We start from the raw sequence: 22,967 nt of genomic DNA, 5'->3' as shown, positions 1-22,967 counted from the left end.
CAATGTGTAACTGGTTCTCTCCGGAGACCAGACCTCACATCTTTTGGTAAGCCTTCCACAAGGAGGGCTCTAATAAACGATGCAATAATAAAGATAGAAAGCTCCCAATGTATCCCGACAGCCATCGTCCGAGTCGGGTCTGATTACGTTTAAAGTTTTGTGATCACAACCAATGCAAAAAGTAGCCAATCTTGTTACAATCAAGTGCTAATCGCCATGAACCTGATTTTAGCGTTTTTTAACCGACTGACCTAGTAAATGTAGCGGCCGTAATTTCAAGACTGTCGGATACGGCCATACTCGGTTGAATACACCCCATCTCGTTCGATCTGGGAAGTTAAGCAACTGCAGGCCGGGTTAGTACTTGGATGGGTGACCGCCTGGGAATTCCCGGTGCCGTATCCTTTTTCAAATTATTTGTCAACCAACGGATCCTTTCTATTCTTGAGACTCGGGTGACACTTTTTTGGGAAAAAAGGCCCCGTTTCTGTCCTCAAAGGAAAGGAACGAAATGCTGTCGACAATCTCTAGAGCACTCTGATGAAGTATGGGCAGCATCGAGCTGCATCTCAAACACGTCCAATTACATCCCTTTTAAGGTGGCTAATGGAAAAGGCATTATGGGCAACATGAGATGGTCATGTGACCACTTTGGCGTTGAGCCGTGCTATCTTGTGACCTTCACGTGTCTCATTACTTGCCGCTCTGGAGGCTAGCAAGGAAAGATTCTGAGAATTTCCATGGATCCGTGCAAGGAAAGAGCTAGGTTGACATACAAATAGGCCTAGCACCACTCAATCGGCAGTTTTAATACTTTCAACACTACTATATAACAAATAATTTGAGGTAAGATTAAGTTCCAATGTGTAACTGGTTCTCTCCGGAGACCAGACCTCACATCTTTTGGTAAGCCTTCCACAAGGAGGGCTCTAATAAACGATGCAATAATAAAGATAGAAAGCTCCCAATGTATCCCGACAGCCATCTCCGAGTCGGGTCTGATTACGTTTAAAGTTTTGTGATCACAACCAAAAAGTAGCCAATCTTGTTACAATCAAGTGCTAATCGCCATGAACCTAATTTTCGCGTACTTTAACCGACTGACCGAAGTAAATGTAGCGGCCGTAATTTCAAGACTGTCGGATACGGCCATACTCGGTTGAATACACCCCATCTCGTTCGATCTGGGAAGTTAAGCAACTGCAGGCCGGGTTAGTACTTGGATGGGTGACCGCCTGGGAATTCCCGGTGCCGTATCCTTTTGCAAATTATTTGTCAACCAACGGATCCTTTCTATTCTTGAGACTCGGGTGACACTTTTTTAAGGGGAAAAAGGCCCCTTTTCTGTTCTCAAAGGAAAGGAACGAAATGCTGTCGACAATATCCAGAGCACTCTGATGAAGTATGGGCAGCATCGAGCTGCATCTCAAACACGTCCAATTACATCCCTTTTAAGGTGGCTAATGGAAAAGGCCATTATCGGCAACATGAGATGGTCATGTGACCACTTTGGCGTTGAGCCGTGCTATCTTGTGACCTTCACGTGTCTCATTACTTGCCGCTCTGGAGGCTAGCAAGGAAAGATTCTGATAATTTCCATGGATCCGCGCAAGGAAAGAGCTAGGTTGACATACAAATAGGCCTAGCACCACTCAATCGGCAGTTTTAATACTTTCAACACTACTATATAACAAATAATTTGAGGTAAGATTAAGTTCCAATGTGTAACTGGTTCTCTCCGGAGACCAGACCTCACATCTTTTGGTAAGCCTTCCACAAGGAGGGCTCTAATAAATGATGCAATAATAAAGATAGAAAGCTCCCAATGTATCCCGACAGCCATCTCCGAGTCGGGTCTGATTACGTTTAAAGTTTTGTGATCACAACCAAAAAGTAGCCAATCTTGTTACAATCAAGTGCTAATCGCCATGAACCTAATTTTCGAAGTAAATGTAATTTCTAAAAAGTGCCTACCTTTGCTTATGAGAAACTGCGTGATATCAAGACGTTTGTTCTGTGCTGCTTCGTGTAGAGCTCTTTTACCTGTCTTGTTAAAGCACTCCATATAGTCACCTGACAGTAAACATTAGTGAGTCACCTGACAGTTAACATTAGTGAGTCACTTGACAGTTAACATTACTGAGTCACTTGACAGTAAACATTAGTGAGTCACCTGACAGTAAACATTAGTGAGTCACCTAACAGTAAACATTAGTGAGTCACCTAACAGTAAACATTAGTGAGTCACCTGACAGTTATCATTAGTGAGTCACTTGACAGTAAACATTAGTGAGTCACCTGACAGTAAACATTAGTGAGTCACTTGACAGTAAACATTAGTGAGTCACTTGACAGTAAACATTAGTGAGTCACCTGACAGTTAACATTAGTGAGTCACCTGACAGTTAACATTAGTGAGTCACCTAACAGTAAACATTAGTGCGTCACCTGACAGTTATCATTAGTGAGTCACTTGACAGTAAACATTAGTGAGTCACCTGACAGTAAACATTAGTGAGTCACTTGACAGTAAACATTAGTGAGTCACTTGACAGTAAACATTAGTGAGTCACTTGACAGTAAACATTAGTGAGTCACCTGACAGTAAACATTAGTGCGTCACTTGACAGTTAACATTAGTGAGTCACCTGACAGTAAACATTAGTGAGTCACCTGGCAGTTAACATTAGTGAGTCACTTGACAGTAAACATTAGTGAGTCACCTGACAGTTAACATTAGTGAGTCACTTGACAGTAAACATTAGTAAGTCACCTGACAGTAAACATTAGTGAGTCACTTGACAGTAAACATTAGTGAGTCACCTGACAGTAAACATTAGTGAGTCACTTGACAGTAAACATTAGTGAGTCACTTGACAGTAAACATTAGTGAGTCACTTGACAGTAAACATTAGTGAGTCACCTGACAGTAAACATTAGTGAGTCACTTGACAGTAAACATTAGTGAGTCACTTGACAGTAAAATTAGTGAGTCACCTGACAGTAAACATTAGTGCGTCACTTGACAGTTAACATTAGTGAGTCACTTGACAGTTAACATTAGTGAGTCACCTGACAGTAAACATTAGTGAGTCACCTGACAGTTAACATTAGTGAGTCACCTAACAGTTAACATTAGTGAGTCACCTGACAGTTAACATTAGTGAGTAACTTGACAGTTAACATTAGTGAGTCACTTTACAGTGAACATTAGTGAGTCACTTGACAGTAAACATTAGTGAGTCACTTGACAGTGAACATTAGTGAGTTACCTGAAAGTTAACATTAGTGAGTCACCTGATAGTTAACATTAGTGAGTCACCTAACAGTTAACATTAGTGAGTCACCTGACAGTTAACATTAGTGAGTCACCTGACAGTTAACATTAGTGAGTCACTTTACAGTGAACATTAGTGAGTCACTTGACAGTGAACATTAGTGAGTTACCTGACAGTTAACATTAGTGAGTCACCTGATAGTTAACATTAGTGAGTCACCTAACAGTTAACATTAGTGAGTCACCTGACAGTTAACATTAGTGAGTCACTTGACATGACAGTAAACATTAGTGAGTAACCTGACAGTTAACATTAGTGAGTCACTTTACAGTGAACATTAGTGAGTCACTTGACAGTAAACATTAGTGAGTCACTTGACAGTGAACATTAGTGAGTTACCTGACAGTTAACATTAGTGAGTCACCTGATAGTTAACATTAGTGAGTCACCTAACAGTTAACATTAGTGAGTCACCTGACAGTTAACATTAGTGAGTCACCTGACAGTTAACATTAGTGAGTCACTTTACAGTGAACATTAGTGAGTCACTTTACAGTGAACATTAGTGAGTCACTTGACAGTAAACATTAGTGAGTCACTTGACAGTGAACATTAGTGAGTTACCTGACAGTTAACATTAGTGAGTCACCTGATAGTTAACATTAGTGAGTCACCTAACAGTTAACATTAGTGAGTCACCTGACAGTTAACATTAGTGAGTCACCTGACAGTTAACATTAGTGAGTCACTTTACAGTGAACATTAGTGAGTCACTTGACAGTGAACATTAGTGAGTTACCTGACAGTTAACATTAGTGAGTCACCTGATAGTTAACATTAGTGAGTCACCTGACAGTAAACATTAGTGAGTCACCTGACAGTAAACATTAGTGAGTAACTTGACAGTTAACATTAGTGAGTCACCTGACAGTAAACATTAGTGAGTCACCTGACAGTAAACATTAGTGCGTCACTTGACAGTAAACATTAGTGCGTCACTTGACAGTTAACATTAGTGAGTCACCTGACAGTAAACATTAGTGAGTCACCTGACAGTTAACATTAGTGAGTCACCTAACAGTTAACATTAGTGAGTCACCTGACAGTTAACATTAGTGAGTAACTTGACAGTTAACATTAGTGAGTCACTTGACAGTAAACATTAATGAGTCACTTGTCAATAAACATTAGTGAGTCACCTGATAGTAAACATTAGTGAGTCACTTGACAGTAAACATTTGTGAGTCACTTGACAGTAAACATTAGTGCGTCACTTGACAGTTAACATTAGTGAGTCACCTGACAGTTAACGTTAGTGAGTAACTTGACAGTTAACATTAGTGAGTCACTTTACAGTGAACATTAGTGAGTCACTTGACAGTAAACATTAGTGAGTCACTTGACAGTAAACATTAGTGCGTCACCTGACAGTTAACATTAGTGCGTCACCTGACAGTAAACATTAGTGAGTAACTTGATAGTGAACATTACTGAGTCACCTGACAGTAAACATTAGTGAGTCACCTGACAGTAAACATTAGTGAGTCACTTGACAGTAAACATTAGTGAGTCACCTGACAGTAAACATTAGTGCGTCACTTGACAGTTAACATTAGTGAGTCACCTGACAGTAAACATTAGTGAGTCACCTGACAGTTAACATTAATGAGTCACCTAACAGTTAACATTAGTGAGTCACCTGACAGTTAACATTAGTGAGTAACTTGACAGTGAACATTAGTGAGTCACCTGACAGTTAACATTAGTGAGTCACCTGATAGTTAACATTAGTGAGTCACCTAACAGTTAACATTAGTGAGTCACCTAACAGTTAACATTAGTGAGTCACCTGACAGTTAACATTAGTGAGTCACTTTACAGTGAACATTAGTGAGTCACCTGACAGTTAACATTAGTGAGTCACCTGATAGTTAACATTAGTGAGTCACCTAACAGTTAACATTAGTGAGTCACCTGACAGTTAACATTAGTGAGTCACTTTACAGTGAACATTAGTGAGTCACTTGACATGACAGTAAACATTAGTGAGTAACCTGACAGTTAACATTAGTGAGTCACTTTACAGTGAACATTAGTGAGTCACTTGACAGTAAACATTAGTGAGTCACTTGACAGTGAACATTAGTGAGTCACTTGACAGTAAACATTAGTGAGTCACTTGACAGTAAACATTAGTAAGTCACCTGACAGTAAACATTAGTGCGTCACTTGACAGTTAACATTAGTGAGTCACCTGACAGTTAACATTAGTGAGTCGCCTGACAGTGAACATTAATGAGTAACTTGACAGTTAACATTAGTGAGTCACCTGACAGTAAACATTAGTGAGTCACCTGACAGTTAACATTAGTGAGTCACCTAACAGTTAACATTAGTGAGTCACCTGACAGTTAACATTAGTGAGTAACTTGACAGTTAACAACCCAGCTCAAGATTTATGCGAGATTGCGAGCCGGACTCATCGCACAAAATTTGTAAATAAATGAGGAAACAGAAAAAGTTTAACTTAAAAGTTGAGGGAATTAGGAACTTAACATGTATTTTATATGTACTCTTAACGTGTATTTTATCACTTGTTTATAGCGTGAAAACTTCGACGTAACGCGCGCGAGATTTTTGCCAGATTTTTGCGAGTTTCGTTTAAATCTCATAGCTAGGCTCACAATATCGTGAGATTCTCCGCGAGATTTCGGCACCCTCTTTCAGCACTACATATTCGGTCGCGCGCTTGCATTTTCATCGCTTTTCAGCGTGTTTATTCACTGTACTGTCTAAGTCTTAAAGGATACTAGTTGTTATAAGATCAAGATTCACAGTGGTTACTATAGTTACCATGGTTACCATTAAAGGAGGTACTATTCCTGGCTATATTCTTTCTCAGAATATACTTGATACTGCCATAGGCATAGTGAATATTTCTTCATTAAAAGTTTGAGAAAGGGTCTCTTCAACTGGAGAACTGACTTATTAATCCTAGCAGGTAATTAACTCTGGATCCTCATCACATTGATTCCATTCTAAATTCTAGCCATAAACAAAACAAACATTACCAGATAACTCCGTTTACAATAATTTGACATGTTCCAGTGTGAACGAGGCCTTCCCCGGACAAATCCTTAAATGCCGGTCTTCTCAGTCTCTTAGTTCTCTAGATGAAGTACGAACAGTATAATCTATCGGATAACGTATATTACAAGGTGCTCTGATGATAATTTTAGTAAAATAATTAATAATTGCCAAAAGAATGACCGCCGACGAGACTCGAACCAGAGTCAACTGCTTGACGAGCGCGCCCTCAACCATCGTGCTACGTGAGGCTTACCATAATTACAATATGTAACATAATACAATTCATGAAAATACGCACGTAAATTTTTCGTTATTTATGGATCCAATAACAGTGACATACTTTTCGCTTACAAAGGGACTCGCGAAATCTTTTTAAATAGAAAATAATTTGTGGGGCAAGAAATCTTGCAGGCTGGAGGGGGGGGGGGGGGTGGGGAGTACATTTCGTGAAAATCGCACTTCTAGTGTCAAAATCCAATCTCATCGCACTTTTTTTAGAATCTTGATAGGGGGTTAACAATAGTGAGTAACCTGATAGTAAACATTGGTGAGTAACCTGACAGTGAACATTAATGAGTCACTTGACAGTAAACATTAGTGAGTCACCTGACAGTCAACATTAGTGAGTCACCTGACAGTTAACATTAGTGCGTCACCTGACAGTTAACATTAGTGAGTTACCTGATAGTTAACATTAGTGAGTCGCCTGACAGTGAACATTAGTGAGTAACTTGACAGTTAACATTAGTGAGTCACCTGACAGTTAACATTAGTGAGTCACTTGACAGTTAACATTAGTGAGTCACCTAACAGTTAACATTAGTGAGTCACCTGACAGTTAACATTAATGAGTCACTTGACAGTAAACATTAGTGAGTAACCTGACAGAATTCAGAAAAGATTGGTTAGTTACGTTTCGTTGACATACCTTATCGGACGTTTAAATTTGACTGGGCATTGCGTGAACGGACATTAAAATTAACGCTAAAAGGCATCCATTTAATGTATTTAATTTAACTACCTTGTCGGGCTTTATTTGAACAGACATTAAAAATGAACGCTAGGGCCTCCAGCGTCCAATTAATGTATGTTCAAATAAAGTCCGATCCGATTATGTAGAAATAAAACAGGATTTATCAACTAAGTCCCTAAAATACTCACTCCCAAAGTGGTCGAGTAAGGTCCGCACTACGTTGAGGTGTCCATGTTTAGCAGCTAAGATAAGCAAGGTGTCTTTATTCTTGTTAGAGCAGCTCGTGCAGCCTTCTCCTTTACACAGGGCTTCCTAGGGGTGTCGCAGTTAAAATAGAATCGTATGTGAAATCTAGTTGAGGCCCTTAGGTAAGAACTTTGGAACTCGATAAAGTTCAGTGTTTATTGTAATTAATTATTTAAAGCGTATCTTAGAAAGTTAGAATACAACGTCGTCAACTACTAGCAAAAACGTCAACTACTAGCAAAAACGTGTTAAGTATAAGAAACGTTTAGAAAGCCCGCAAAGTTTCACTGCCACCCTGGCCCTGGCCTCCCTCTCCAAGTCTCCAACATCGACTGCTGCCTTGAATCAGTTGTGAGTTTAGTTATCTTAGATATAGAATACAACCGATCTTGTGAGATAAGAAAATGGGAGTTCCAGTTTGGGTGTAAAGATACAAAGATATCAGCGTACTAAAAATTGATTTATGCAACATATGGGGAGAAAGCCGATCACCTAACCCTTTACTCTGGTCGTATTACTTTAAAAAAGCATCTATGATTTTGAAACATGTTTGAAGAAACAAGAGAGACCCTCACGTTCGAGCGAGAAAAATATTCAAGGTGGAAATACGATAGGAGGGCAAAAATTGCCATTTTCTCATTTTGGCGTTTAAAACGCTAAACTAGAGAGAAAAGACTGTAAATAAGCTACATTTTACCTGAAGTAGCATTGCACGTCCCTTTGAGGCAAGATTCAGTAGTTTGTCTGACTGACACGTTTCTTTACAATTCATTTCTTTATCTGTGAGAAGGGATGGTTATTAATTAAGAGCAATTCCATTGTCTAACGATATGGGATATCGCAATCCACTTCTTTAACGATTTGACGTGAAGATGCAATGGCGGAAATGCAACGCGGCTTGCCACGACACGACAGTCTAGTAGCAAGTAGGAATTTAATTGTGAAGATGGCCGCAGTATTTCAATTAGAATTTACTGCAGGTTTTTAAAGCAGTGAAAAAAACCAGTAGCAGCAAGGATTAGCCGCTCAGCTATTTCAGTTTAACGACGGTACAACTGACAACGTTGCAGAGGATAACGATGAAAAGGGGAACGAACAATTTAATGAGAAGCGGGTGTTTTGAATTGGAAATGCTGAAATTAACTTAGTTGTGGTGTGATTGAAAAGGAAAGTAATGGAGAGCAGCTCACCTTGACACCTTGGCCTTCGTAGCTTCATTTTGAATGGCAGATCTAGATTAGAGATCCATAAGCAATATGGAAAGGACATGTTCCTCAGGTAACTTTGATTCTAAGTTAGAACGAGAGCTCTCATCAGCAATAAAAGTGTAGAGTAAATACTATTAGGGGCTCCACGCAAGAACATAGGTTTCGACACGCGTGCACGAGCGACGGAAATGAATTAAATGACGCGAAAATTGGGCACACGCGCCTCACGCGTGAGAATATCTTACCGCGCCCAGGGCAAATAGCCCTGAGGGCCATGCTCAATAACGTGGCTGCGCGGCACCCTGTACGCACGCACGCACTTATTGCGCCGACTAAGGTCGAGGTGATGAGGCTTAAAATTGACATAGCTGTTTTGCACCGCGCGCTACACAACATACAGATTCTCACAGTGACCAGCACACCACGCCAAGTCAACGAAACAAGCTATCATGATTTGAAATGTGAGGGGAGGTTTTAACATTCATTATGTTTAATCCAACGTACCTGTAAATGCTTCACGATAGTGTAAAAGAGATCACAATGTTGACATTCACCTAGATGATACTGAAGGTTACAGAGAATTCTAACTGTTATTCGATACTGTTGACTTAGGCTTCGGTTATACATGTCAGTACATGAGTACACTATGAACTAGGAATTGAATGTGCTAGGAATTGAATCATATTGAATTTTATCCACCCCCTTTATTAACATGTTGATTGAAAGCAATGAAAGAACGTAGCATTTTAAAATGAACGACATTTCAATAAATAGTCGAACTTACAAAAGAGAAACTGAACAGTCAAGAATAAATTACAACAGTTAAAATATCATATCCCTGATCGTGTAAAATAAAACCCAAAAGTTTAAATTTAATGATCTAAAATATCATCTCTCAAGAAAGTCCAGTCGCAGTAAAAAAGCATTCCATAGCTCCCTGCAGTTTCATGTAGCGTTCTTGTACCTTTATTTCAAATTTCAGTCGTTTGTTCAGCTTTTCAAATAATTTGTCAATTGCAGGTGACATTCCAAGAACAGGTGAGTATAAATCTGAAATAGGGAGGTTAGATAAGGGGCGTAACAACTTTTTGTACGTTAAATTGGCTGGGATATGGTACATCTTGCTGTCAAATCGGACGAAATTTCGTGAAAGAGCTATAAATTGGGAAAATAGCGCATTAAACTAGGCTCTCTGTCCTCTAACATTTGTCTCACAATTATAGCTTTTAACCCTGGGCCTGGTTAAGCTACCTAAGAAGGCTAGGTTGAGAAACTAGACTTCTATTAAAGTAAAGATATAATGTTAATATCAACTAACACAACAGAACCCCTCACCTGCAAGAATGTGAGCAACATCACAGAGAACACTACAATATCTTGGATTAGTCACGTGAGCAACAAGGAACGTCAGGATTGGCTGTAATGTCTCCTCATTACGTCCTGACAGTACCCGCTTCATCGTGTCACGGCGGAACAGCTCCTGTATTACTGATACCACTATATCTGGACCGTGTCGACTCTGTGGGATTGGAGTGGTTATAGCCATGGTAACAGTGGTGGTAACCATGGTACTGTTAACAGTGGTGAGGTATTAGACCGTGCTAACTGATCATTTCAGAAAAAAGGTAATATTAGACAAATCCTAGCGAAGTAATATAAGATTATTTGGTACAATGTTAGGCAGAGAAGGCTATAAACATTATTTTGTACAAATTTAACATCATTTACGTAGCAGAGTAAACCCTATAATTAATACACACCTTAACAACGTGATCAAAAGCCTCGGTGTACTGGAATCGTTTTAGATGTAAGTCGTACTGAGCGAGTTTAGTCCTCTTAGTTTCCTTCTCTCCTGACACTGCATCTTTCTGAAATGTAACCCTTAGTAACACACCTTAGTAACCAACCTTAGTAGCACTTCTCAATATTTTCAACCTCTTGTTATCGAAACGCCCGATAATCTTTAACTGAGCTAAACTAAGCTACCATTATTGATTAACAACTAACAAATAATCAATGTTCTATGACAATATAACCTTAGCAATTAACAATTCTGAAGAGCTAATTAAGGCGACCTACCTTGGCAGGAGGGATGTTCTTGCCCCTAGCAAAGTAACCACCAGATCCTGGGTTGATAGCAGAGAGGGGGCGTTTAGTAGGGACAGGGGCAGGAGAAGGGTGCTCCCTGATGTGAACTATACCGTCACTACAGCCCACTATCAGGTGACTATTCTTAGCCTGCAGGTAGTTAGGGTAGTTGTTATACAGTTATACTCAGTGTTCACATTATCATAACACATTGTTACATTGAGTAGGTATTATCTAGGGTTGGATTACGGGTAGAAGTGTGAAAGTGATACAGTAACCATGACTACAGCAGGATTTGGGAATTGTTAAAATTTAGACTGTTGGAGCTGTGAAAGCTATATTCCAGATTTCAACTATTTGGAGATTATACAGCGATGTTTCATGATGTGACGCAATGTAAAGAAATTAGTACAGTTTCCTTATGTTGTGAGTACAAAGGAATTTGAGATGGAAATTTGTTGAATGGAACTATACAATACACATCCCTTCAAAATCTCAGAAGTAATTTTGATACTTTTAATTAAAACTTACCAGGAAGCTACAAAAATAAAAAGTAATTGTTCAGTTTCATCTCATATACAATCATAAATATCGTGATCATGAGTTACATAACATTACGAACATTACACAATTCGTGACACAACAAAATAATAAATAACTAAATAGTGAAACAGTGAATTAGTGAAATGGCAAAATAGTGAAACAGTTAAATAGTGAAACAGTTAAATAGTGAAATAGTGAAACAGTTAAACAGTGAAATATAAATTACCGTGGTTCCTACAGAGAGCACAGGAGCAGAGTACTTGATGGAGTGTGTAACTTTGTAAGAGCTCAAGTCGTACATCTTTACTTGGCTGTGGGATAACATGGTCAATATGTTATAACATGTGTATTATAATATATAAAATATTATGTATAACATATGATTAATATATAACATATTATGTATAATATATGTTTAATATATAACATATTATGTATAATATATGTTTAATTTATGTTTTAATACGGACCTCTGGTTGAAATGTTTGGTAGAGCACAGCATACTTTAATTTCAGACATTATTGAATCCAATAGTAGGTATTATGCAATACAAGATGAGATAGAGTTGTATAATGTTATGAAAAATAGTGAGTTCTACTACGACAATAAACACGTCTTTCATAAAACGCAAATGCATGATCATAAGCTAACCTATACGGCACATTTCTTTAAAATGATCATATCAAATTCATTAAATCAAGAAACAATTAACTGTAATTCAGACTGACTGATCAAGTGAAGCTGAAAGCAGCCTAGTGTTAGTGTAGTCGAGAGCGAGACACGTGATAGTCTTCTGGTGATTAGAGAGGGTGGTGAGCAGCGCACCCGACCTGTGTACATCCCACACCTTTATCTTGTTGCTGCCTGTGGGAGGAGGGGGATTACACAGGATTACACAGGATTACACAGGATTACACAGGATTACACAGGATTACACAGGATTACACAGGATTACACAGGATTACACAGGATTAAAATTAAATGATAGGTCCACTATCGTGAACCGTCATAATTGTTTACAGAATTGGATAGGTAAATAAATTATTAAAAACATTCTCAGCTTTGTTTGAAACCGTCATAATTGTTTGTAGGGGGTGTCACGTGGTGCTAATACTATGGGAAATATCATAATAATATGCTATTATTATGAGAAATACAGACTAAATGGTATTGTATACTGAAAACGCTAATTAGCCACAGATTACAACATATTATTACGGTGTTACTAAAACGAGAGTTTTTTAAACCACATATAGCCGGTCACCAATTTGGACATAAACCGTCTTTTTGACATCAAAACAGTATTACAACAAATCCAATCAACTACCTTAATAATACGTTTTATAATACTTTCAACACTACTATATAACAACAGGCTCTAATGATGTAGTTTTACGAAGATTTCAAGCCTTACGTTGTGTGTTTCCCTTCGTGTCCAAAAGCATTACCTTGATAATAAATGTTTATTGTTTATAATATGCTGTTAATCATTACCTGAGCTGATAGCAATGCCCCCAGTTGGTAAAACCACAATACTTTCCACAGGGTACCCGTGATCCATGGTCAGTGTGCACTCTCCACTTCTCTTATCCCACATCTTAACTGTGTGGTCGTAACTCCCTGTGTTAAACCCACGTGTTAAACCCACGTGTTAAACCCACGTGTTAAGCCCACGTGTTAAACCCACGTGTTAAACCCACGTGTTAAACCCACGTGTTAAACCCACGTGTTAAATATTCGGTGGTATACTTCATTACAATATGACATGATTAATGAATTTCGAAGGATTAACCATATTTGGTTTGAGAGGGTTGTACTAATCATATGCTAATTATATGTTAATTATATGTTAATTATATGTTAATTATATGTTAATTATATGTTAATCATATGTTGATATGTTACTTATATTATGGCAATAACAAAGTGGGATATGACTCACCAGAGAACCAGATATCAGGACACATAGCTACAGTAGCAGCAGATCTGATGTAATCATCGTGTCCCTTCATACACAACACCTCGTCACCTGCAGGAACCAACTGTTATATTAATTAATTAATTAGCTAATATATTAATTAACTAATTAGTAATTATGGGTACTACAAAACAGAACCGGTATCGGCTACTGATACTGCAGACAAGAAAAAGGATTTTAATAAGTTAAGTTCGTTTAAATTTTCACCATACAGCACCACTGAGAACTGTGAGTTTGAACTGTGCACAGTTTCATTCATCGATGATAACATGCCCTCCCTGATCAATACTTTTTAACGCATCCAAAATATTGATTAAAAACAATTATATGAACAGTTAAGGTTGATCAGCTGGAAGGTCAATTTCCTATTGCTGACTTGTTGTCTTGTTTAATAATTTTCCGTCTGGGAGTACGATAATTACCTGCAACTGATAACTGTTATCTTTTAAGTAAACGGTGTTTCGATCAGGGAACGGAAAAGTGCAAAAAAAACTGTTAAAATACTCCCAATCCATATTAAGTCATGGTTATTGGGGAGAGATCAGGACAAATTCGGGTGAAAAATTCTTATTCCTCTGATTAAGAGGGTAGAAATATAATCGGAAAAGAGCTTATCGCTCTCAGCCTAATTATACGAGTTTCCGTTACATTAAGTTTTCCCCCTCTTAAACCCTAAATTGTCTGTTCAATAAAGAACGATCCTCATTTTATTCATTTTCCTGAACTTTTTGTTACGTTTCTATAACTTTCCTTTACTCTTGACTGTATCCGTAAATTAAATTCTCTATAGGGTCTATACGATTATCTAATCAATTCGCAATAAAAGATTTATGCTATATTTAATTGTTTCAGCACTTAACAATATGATTATATTCAGATTTACTGAAATGTCTCGACTGTTCGTGGTGCTAGGACTACTGGCTGTTTCACTTTTTAACCTCGGCGAAGCTCACCGGTACAAGTCCCCAAAATACAGGCAACATTTCAACATAAAACAAGAGGCAGAAGGGAGTTTCACCCGCGAAGAGGCGGATGGCTACAAAGAATGTGAGGAGTACCTGGCAGATCCAGATAACGAAGATCTTTACGAAAACGCTGCAAACGAAACTGGTACTGCCCCAAATGGGCAACATCATCTGCTGAGACGTCACAAACCAAAGCCGGCTGCACAGATTTGCAACAACAAGGAGTGCCCGGTGTTTGACGAACTCGAGTCTGCTGGATGCGGGTATGAAACGCGACTGCTTGCACGTGCAAACTGGACCACCACAATGGTGGATCTGGACCGACCAGAGGGTTTTAGGGAGGCGTACATTCGGCTGTACCGCTACAGTAGTGGAGACAACAACGATCGTGGGGAGAAGATGTCCTTTCTCTCACCCGTCGTGGAGAGATATTGGCTCGACCAGAACGGCGAAGTCGTGAATGCTAGGCTGCTTGTTTACATTCCTCAACAGTTTCAGAGCAACCCTCCGGCATCCACTATCAAGGAAGTGTGGGTCCACGAATATCCTGACTATAAACTGTACATACGGGCGTTCGGGGGGTACAGGGAGGATCCTGAGTACTTCAACCAGTTCGCTTTACTGAAATCAGCACTGGAACGGGATAACATTACTCCTTTTCCTTACATGAGGTTAACTGCTGGTTGGACTCATCATGGATTCGGGAGGCAACGCATGGAAGCCATTCTGGTGGACGACGCCTACATGTGATGGACAGTTTGGGTTCAAGTTTCACATATTATTTAAGTTCATTAAGAAACTCTATTTTAACTAAAAATAATTCTGATCTTACCATGATTGTGTCGGTTTGTGAGTTTTGAATTCCGGCCTGAACTAAATCATTTTGCAGGCCAAGAATGAGATTCCTTGTTATCTTGATTGGCTCGGGCGGATTGGTTCAAATAACTTATTGGACACTTATTTATTTTTTTCCTTTTGGATACATAATTGTATAAATAATTTTGTCGTTTTCTTTCTTGAGTCACTTGGGAAGTTTTTAATATCAACAAAATCAAAACTAAATGTTACATCTATATCTATAATAAATCAAATTTGCAAGTGGGCATTTAGACAAACAGAATTATAACATGAACCTTCTACTTGAATACCCTACCTGTAGGGAGGTCCCAGCACCTGAGAGTACCTTCTACTTGAATACCCTACCTGTAGGGAGGTCCCAGCACCTGAGAGTACCTTCTACTTGAATACCCTACCTGTAGGGAGGTCCCAGCACCTGAGAGTACCTTCTACTTGAATACCCTACCTGTAGGGAGGTCCCAGCACCTGAGAGTACCTTCTACTTGAATACCCTACCTGTACATGTAGGGAGGTCCCAGCACCTGAGAGTACCTTCTACTTGAATACCCTACCTGTAGGGAGGTCCCAGCACCTAAGAGTACCTTCTATTTGAATACCCTACCTGTAGGGAGGTCCCAGCACCTGAGAGTACCTTCTACTTGAATACCCTACCTGTAGGGAGGTCCCAACACCTGAGAGTACCTTCTATTTAAATACCCTACCTGTAGGGAGGTCCCAACACCTGAGAGTACCTTCTATTTGAATACCCTACCTGTAGGGAGGTCCCAGCACCTAAGAGTACCTTCTATTTGAATACCCTACCTGTAGGGAGGTCCCAGCACCTGAGAGTACCTTCTACTTGAATACCCTACCTGTAAGGAGGTCCCAGCACCTGAGAGTACCTTCTATTTAAATACCCTACCTGTAGGGAGGTCCCAGCACCTGAGAGTCTTATCATCAGCCCCACTGAGCAGGTGAGTGTTGTCCTGGTCGAACTGTGTCACGTGACAAGGACGCACGTGACCTGTCAGCTGACGTAATGTAGACCTGGTCCCCACTTCAAACACCTGCACAGGAAACGTTACGTATTGTCAAGTTTTTAACTTTATAGTTTTTATTAAGAGTTTGGTTTTGACTATTATCACCTCAGCTAACACTAAAACTGCAAAATCATAAGCAATATCACTAATATAAGATGTTACAAATTATTAGCTTATCTGATATGGAATAAGTTAAAAGGATAACTAAAGTACAGTAATATATTATAACCTGTATAATATATTACTAATTAATTATTTAATTAATTGATTAATTAGTATTATAACCTGTATAGAGTTGTCCTCGGACCCAGCTACAACCAGTTTACCGTCCCGTCTGATGCAGCCTGAGTAAGCTGTCTTCTTGAACCTACTGATACTCTGTTGAACAGCGTTAGTCTTTACACTGTACACATTCACCTGGTTAGTACACTGTTAACACACAGCACAACAACACACATTGTAACACTGTTAACAGTTAACACAGCATTTTAATGGCAACTTCAAACTCATTACCAGGTTAACTTCGAAACAGATCGAAAGGCCGTCGGGAAGATCTGGTCGAAATCAGATAACATGACATCATACTGTCATAGTCGGTTAAAAATAAGATCTTAGTACTATACTTAGTACTATGTATGGTAATTGGTAGTATACTTTGTCCTCTTTGTAACAGTATACCTTGGTGCCCGAAGTAACAGTGTAGTAGTAAGGAGCTTCATGGGAGAATGACAGGTGTGAGACAGAGCCAAACTCTTTGATAGCAGCTGCGAACTGAAAATAAACAAGAGTTCTCAAGGTACACAAATTAAAAAGAGTTTAAATACATGACTTGTGGCGAATTATTCTGAGATGAATTTTTCAGTTAACTTTTGTCACAGGAGCAACGTAACAAAATTGCAATATTTATTAATCAGAGCACTGATAAACACCTGATAAAGACGTTCCCTGAGAAGGTTTCCAGGCTACTCAAGTGTACCGATGATTAATAACGGTGGCTACCCAAGTTGGTTTGTTGCGGAAACTAATATATAACAATACTAAGCTTAATAACTTGATATTGTAGTACAGTAATCGGTCATGATAAATGATAATGCATGGTCACTATTGTTGTTATGATTTGGGTCCAATGAAATATGTTCAGGAGCAATCTAACATTCATTGAAAGCACTGTATGAAAGACTACGGAACTTTTGAAACTATTTGAAACTGAAAGTTTTAAGCATGAAAGTAATGACTATTGTCAATCCCATATTATATCAAAATGATAAATAAAAATGTGATTTGGCAATAAATACCTTAAATTTCTTCCAGAATCTTTCCTCAGGAGTTGATTTTGACAATATTTTAGTATTTTCTTTGATAATCAGTTTCTTTAAATCTGCCATTCTACCTGTTGAAAAGTAGTATTAGATTGATGAAATGAGAGGCTGTAAAACATCTGAAGCAAAACATCAGCTGTTACTCAGATCAGAGTGGGTAAATGACAGCAGTTTCAATTGCGATTTTTACTAAAACAGTCAAAATATGTCACATCAAGAAAATGAAAAATTAAAGTTTCGAGGACTTATGTGAAATCCAAAAAATTCTGTATAAGTATCACAAAAATAAAACGGTCAAATTCATTTAACATTATATGATGTCCTTCTAGGCGTGGCTAATCGAGTCAAAATACAAAAATAATAATTGCTTGTGTAGGAAATGAGCTTTAATCCAAGATCGTCCAACTTAAATCTTTATAGTCGAAGTTAAGATAAAAAGTATGAGCTAATCCTGATTTAAGAATTTATCATTATCAAGTAGACACTAATTATGGTTATATCTAAAACTATCTCACATTATAAACTAATCAGATAAAGATAAGATATGCTACTACTGTTTACTCTATAAGATATGCTACTAGTCGAACTTTTTCTGATCCATCAGTCAAACTAAAAGTAGCCACATTTTCATTAAACTCGACACTACCATCTTTGCTCAAAAACATATCTAACTTTTCGCATTCTTTCCCATGAAAAGCAACGTAACCCCACTTCCAATAAGTTCTCGTTTTATCGCAAATTGGTTTACTACACCACGAAATAGGGAGAAATGTGGACTCATCAGCATTTTCATCAGCAGCGATAACTTCCAAGGCAAAATGTAATTTTGGCATGTGGTGATATCCGTGCCGATTTGTGTCATGCTGTTCTAACTTCATCTTTTTCTTTTGGCGATTCTCTATCAAAACGAACTTCATGCTAAACGTGTCAGGGTCGTCTCCGATCATAGCAGTTGTAGAAAAAACAAAATTCATGTCCTTATACTTCGCTTCTGTCTTAAACTCGTATGAAGAGTTATGACGGAAATATTTCTCCACAAAATCTCCAGCCGTGATGTAATCACAAAACACAATCGTTCTGGGTTGAATAGAGACAAGGCCATTAATACAGTTTCTTACGTTATCAATTAATGGCATTAAGTGATCTGAGTTTGCACTATCGATACGGTTAACATAATTATAGTTCATCCTGCCCCAGCAGTGTTCATCTTTGATAGCAACAATTTTCTCTGCTATGTCGTCAGGGACTTTACAACTACCCCCAAAAAAATCTTCTTGGAATAATCTACACCATAGTCCATCAAACAATGTATACAAACTGTCAACTCTTGGATTTGAAGCAAGTTTATACAGCACAAATTCAAAGTCGGTGTAAGAAAGGAAATCTTTTGGAAATGGAAAAAGATCAAGTTCTACAGACGAATTTTGGTCGTGAGATTGACTGGTTGTTTGTCTATGTAGCGATACAAATAATTGATAGTCTTCCTTTTCAACATGTTCAATGTTTTCTAGTGTTGTAAACAGTTGAGCATGTATGTCTGGATGTTTTCCCAAGCAAACAGTTAAATCAACATTTCTTAAGAGATGTCTACTGTTTTCATCGAGGTTCTTGCGTCCTAGCTTTTCCAGATGTTCCAAAAGAATTTTTATTAATACATGGATCAAGTCCTGTTTCACGATAGTGATACATGTATTAATCTTGGCCTTTGAGCAGATTCCTAGATCAACCAAGTACTCAGTAATGAAACTACTCCTCATTTCAGTGGAAAAAACAAGGTTGATCTTCCTTGCCACCATGTGAAGGAGATCCTTCGTCTTCAGAGTAGACAGGACATACACAGCCTCCTCGACAGCAAACAATACATCAGAGTAACTACTATCACTATTCAGTCTCTCCAGGTACGACAAAAAGTACTGCTCACATTTGGCAACAAGCCAGTCAACCTTGAAGACATAGCCCATCTTATTGACTTCCCTGAAATTACCAACATTCAATGCCTCCACTTCTCCCGTGTAGGAAGCCTCAATGAAACAGTCCACTGCCTCCCTGCTAAAGTCATCAGCTTCAAGTGATGTCAGGTGAAGGTCTGTGGTCAGGTTATCAATAATTTGGCTGTTCAGGGACAATATAATGGAGTTTGCTTTGATCTGAACTCCTTCTCTGAGGTTGAAGGAGAGGTTACCGTGACTTGGTGCCCCAATGTGGTGTCTTCCAAAATCTGCTGGAACACAAACTTTGGGAGCCATTTGTAATCTTGCTAGAAGTAAAATGTTAGTGATGATAATCATGAACTAAAGTACTTAATTGGAATCATATAAATCATCACTTCTCACATTATTGAGTGTCTCCACAAGCATTCCAGTTATTGTGAGCTAAATCTTCGAATGGAGGAATAAAACATCAAGTCACAAGAACAAAATGTATATATAATAATATCAGTCATCAAAAACTATAAAACAAAACACAAAAACCAGTCATGAAATTTTAACTTTAAGTGACCATATTATATAGATCACATTTCTCTTGTGCAGGCAACAAGGTTACCAGGTTAAGGTTTTTTCTACCCATGCATCACGAAATTCGAATCATTTATGATATACCTAAATTATGACAGCGCTTTTCACCAACTATCTAACTATAGAACGGCTGTGCACAATAAATGATATTATATATTATAATATAAAACATCAATTTCTTTATACATACATTACATACATGTGCTACATGCTACATGAAGAGGTCTCCTCCTAGTCGTTGGAGTGGCCTGCACCACACACATCTCTTCTACGGTGTAGCATGTTCCTCCATTCCACTCGTTTTAGAGCTAACTGTTTTACTGCGTCTATGCTGATTTAATCGACACCTGTAAAGTCAGCCGCATCCTCGAGTACACAGGCCATCCAGCCTTTGCGGGGTCGTCCTCTCAGTCTCTTTCCATAGTTTGGTTTCCAATCCAGTAAAAAATTGGGAAACCGTGTCTCTGGCATTATGTCCAACGTGTCAATTTCTTTATAATTAATATAATTAATTATTAATGTTCTTTGTAAGTTTATATAATTATAATTTACAGTCTACATGATATGCTACCAGGCGACATGTCATGTCATTTTGAATATTGTAAACGTACGCAACACTTTCGTCTTTACTTTCGTCTTTACTTTCAATCTCATCTGACTTGTCTTCCTGGTGCTCGTAAAAGTCTATAATTCCCCAACTCCAAGTCTTGGGATCATCATAAGTTGGGTAACCACACCACGAAATAGGAATTATCCTTTTATAATACCTTAGTTCCCAAAAATTTGTGTGCCATTATATTGAGCACAATTTATTTGAGCCCGAAAAATTTGGGCAGAAAATTTGAACTCATTTGGGCGACCGAAAATTTGGGCACAAATTCTTCGAAAAATGAACGATTTTCCACTAAAATCATCTACAGCGCAGCCCCTGGACATATCTATCAATGGGCTGGCTAAGAAATTGATGCGCAATAAGTACGAAGATTGGTACGAGAAAAACATAGTGTGTCAGCTCAATGCAGGAGTTTCATCAGACAATGTGAAAATTTATTTAAAAGTGAGGCCAGATGACATAAGGAAAGGCTTTGAGAAGTCGGGTATAACTGATGCTTGTAGATCAGACTTTACGGTGGATGATAATCCATTTGCAGATCTTGTTTAAATCTCTAGCTATCCTTACCTCTAGCCATTTGTTTTATTAGTACCTGTTAGCTATTCCAGTTATTTCTATTCATTTAAAATATAAGCCTTTTTACTTGGTCAAGCCATGAATGACAGATTAGAAAACTAAAATTTCAAATATAATTTCACTTGGATATGAAGAAAAAGCCATCTTTCTATAGATTTCAGGGCCACAGGCCAAATGCCAAAAGTTTGGTTAGCAAAAAATTTAGCAGACGGAAAAGATTTATGCAATAAATTTGGTCTGCAAAAAATTTGGGCGAGAGGCCCGCTCAAATTTTTTGTTGCCCAAATTTTTGGGAATTAAGGTAATCTGTGTCTGTGGTCTCCAAAGCAATGTGCAATCGGGGCATTCGGTAAGATGTACTCAGTTTTGGATCAAGCAATTCCAACTTCATACTGAATGTCTCAGGTTTCTCTTCGAGCATGGCGGTCGTAGAAAAAACAAATTTGATATTTGCATAATCAGTATCAGATAACTCAAATTCAAATGATGAGTTTTGGCAGAAATATTTCGCCACAAAATCTTCAGCAGTGATAAAATCACCAAATGCAATACATCCGGTTTGATCAACTTCGAAAACTATTTCACTGCTAAGTGCCACCGGATCAATTAACAGCTGCAGATGTTCATCCCTCATAATATTTTCGACATATTCTTTATTGAGTTGGTCCCACCCACGCTCTGCTTTGACAGCTATAATTTTCGCTGACAGGTCTTCGGGGACTACATAATTGCCCTCTTGATATAATCTTAACCACAATCCATCAAAAAATTGGTATAAATTGTCAACTTTTGGATTTGAGGCAAGTTTACAGAACACTGTATAAAATTCAGTATTTGACTGAAAATCATTTGAAGAAGAAAGAAGGTCAAGCTCAATCACTGGACTTTGGTTTTGTGGTTGACTTGTTAATTGCTTACTTAAAGCTACAAACAATCGATAGTCCTCTTTTTCAACATTTTCAATACTTTCCAGTGTTGTAAACAGTTTTGCATGAACTTCAGGATCATTTCCGAAGCAAACTGTCAAATCAATGTTTTTTAAAAGATATCTACTGTTGTCATCAAGGCTCTTATGTCCTTGATTGTCCAGATGTGTCATCAAAATGTCTATCAATATATGAATCAAGTCCTCTTTGACGATGGCGATAGAAACATCTATCTTGATCTTTGAGCAGATCCCAAAATCAGACAGGTACTTGGTGATGAAATTGTCTCGCACAGCTGAAGAAAAAACATGTCTAATCTTTCTGACCACCAAGTTGAGAAGAACTCGTTTCTTCAAAGCATACATCAGATATTCAGCCTCTTCAGCAGCAAATAGTATATCAGGATAGGTGCTTGCATCGTCAAGTTTATCCAAGTACTTCACAAAGTAATCCTCACATCTGGCGACAAGCCAGTCAACTTTAAAAACATGTCCCATCTTGTTCACGTCCCTGAAATTACCAACATTTAAAGCCTCCACTTCCCCCGTGTAGGAAGCCTCAATGAAACAGTCCACTGCCTCCCTGCTAAAGTCATCAGCTTCAAGTGATGTCTGGTGAAGGTCTGTGGTTAAGTCATCAATAATTGGGCTGTTCAGGGAGAGTATAATGGAGTTTGCTTTGATCTGAACTCCTTCTCTCAGGTTGAAGGTGAGGTTACCGTGACTTGGTGCCCCAATGTGGTGTCTTCCAAAATCTGCTGGCACACAAACT

General features: G+C 38.4%; 3 protein-coding genes and 2 non-coding genes across 5 annotated transcripts in view; 3 read left to right on the top strand and 2 right to left on the bottom strand.

The window, feature by feature from the left end:
* The window catches only part of LOC134814780 (ankyrin repeat domain-containing protein 16-like), a 47,197-nt gene extending 45,155 nt beyond the window's left edge, over window positions 1-2,042 (bottom strand). Inside the window, exon 1 of the mRNA XM_063823008.1 lies at window positions 1,975-2,042. The gene's annotated coding sequence lies outside the window, so the exon portion shown is untranslated. The remainder of the gene's footprint in view (window positions 1-1,974) is intronic.
* LOC134816199 (5S ribosomal RNA) lies at window positions 287-405 on the top strand. Its single transcript, XR_010160384.1, has one exon. It is a non-coding gene; the product is annotated as a 5S ribosomal RNA (ribosomal RNA).
* On the top strand, window positions 1,142-1,260 carry LOC134816188 (5S ribosomal RNA). The gene has a single exon (XR_010160374.1). It is a non-coding gene; the product is annotated as a 5S ribosomal RNA (ribosomal RNA).
* Window positions 1,579-15,368, top strand: LOC134814779 (heme-binding protein 1-like). Its single transcript, XM_063823007.1, has 2 exons — window positions 1,579-1,704; window positions 14,282-15,368. Exon 2 carries the CDS (start codon window positions 14,292-14,294, stop codon window positions 15,117-15,119), a length of 828 nt encoding a protein of 275 aa, XP_063679077.1. The 5' UTR covers window positions 1,579-1,704; window positions 14,282-14,291; the 3' UTR covers window positions 15,120-15,368.
* LOC134814773 (U3 small nucleolar RNA-associated protein 15 homolog) lies at window positions 9,540-17,646 on the bottom strand. Its single transcript, XM_063822989.1, has 12 exons — window positions 17,542-17,646; window positions 16,925-17,017; window positions 16,532-16,663; window positions 16,129-16,273; window positions 13,369-13,455; window positions 12,921-13,046; window positions 12,155-12,290; window positions 11,653-11,737; window positions 10,875-11,033; window positions 10,556-10,663; window positions 10,131-10,314; window positions 9,540-9,845 (listed from the first exon to the last, which is right to left on the bottom strand). Exons 1-12 carry the CDS (start codon window positions 17,629-17,631, stop codon window positions 9,691-9,693), a joined length of 1,500 nt encoding a protein of 499 aa, XP_063679059.1. The 5' UTR covers window positions 17,632-17,646; the 3' UTR covers window positions 9,540-9,690.
* Between the last annotated feature and the right edge of the window lie 5,321 nt (window positions 17,647-22,967).

This window comes from Bolinopsis microptera, chromosome 5 (assembly GCF_026151205.1).
Source record: "Bolinopsis microptera isolate Bmic1 chromosome 5, MBARI_Bmic_1.0, whole genome shotgun sequence".
NCBI lineage: Eukaryota > Metazoa > Ctenophora > Tentaculata > Lobata > Bolinopsidae > Bolinopsis > Bolinopsis microptera.
The sequence above is the reverse complement of the archived record's forward strand: the minus strand, read 5'-3'. Positions and strand labels throughout refer to the sequence as shown.

What these genes read in the sequence shown, in the direction of transcription:
- LOC134814773 (XM_063822989.1), bottom strand. Translation starts at nt 17,631, where the DNA reads ATGGCAGATTTAAAGAAACTGATTATCAAAGAAAATACTAAAATATTG. An exon ending in TCCTGATATCTGGTTCTCTG is followed by an intron (nt 13,047 to 13,368) that starts GTGAGTCATATC and finishes GGTTTAACACAG; the next exon opens with GGAGTTACGACCACACAGTT. An exon ending in TGTTGCTCACATTCTTGCAG is followed by an intron (nt 9,846 to 10,130) that starts GTGAGGGGTTCT and finishes TCCCTATTTCAG; the next exon opens with ATTTATACTCACCTGTTCTT.
- LOC134814779 (XM_063823007.1), top strand. Translation starts at nt 14,292, where the DNA reads ATGTCTCGACTGTTCGTGGTGCTAGGACTACTGGCTGTTTCACTTTTT.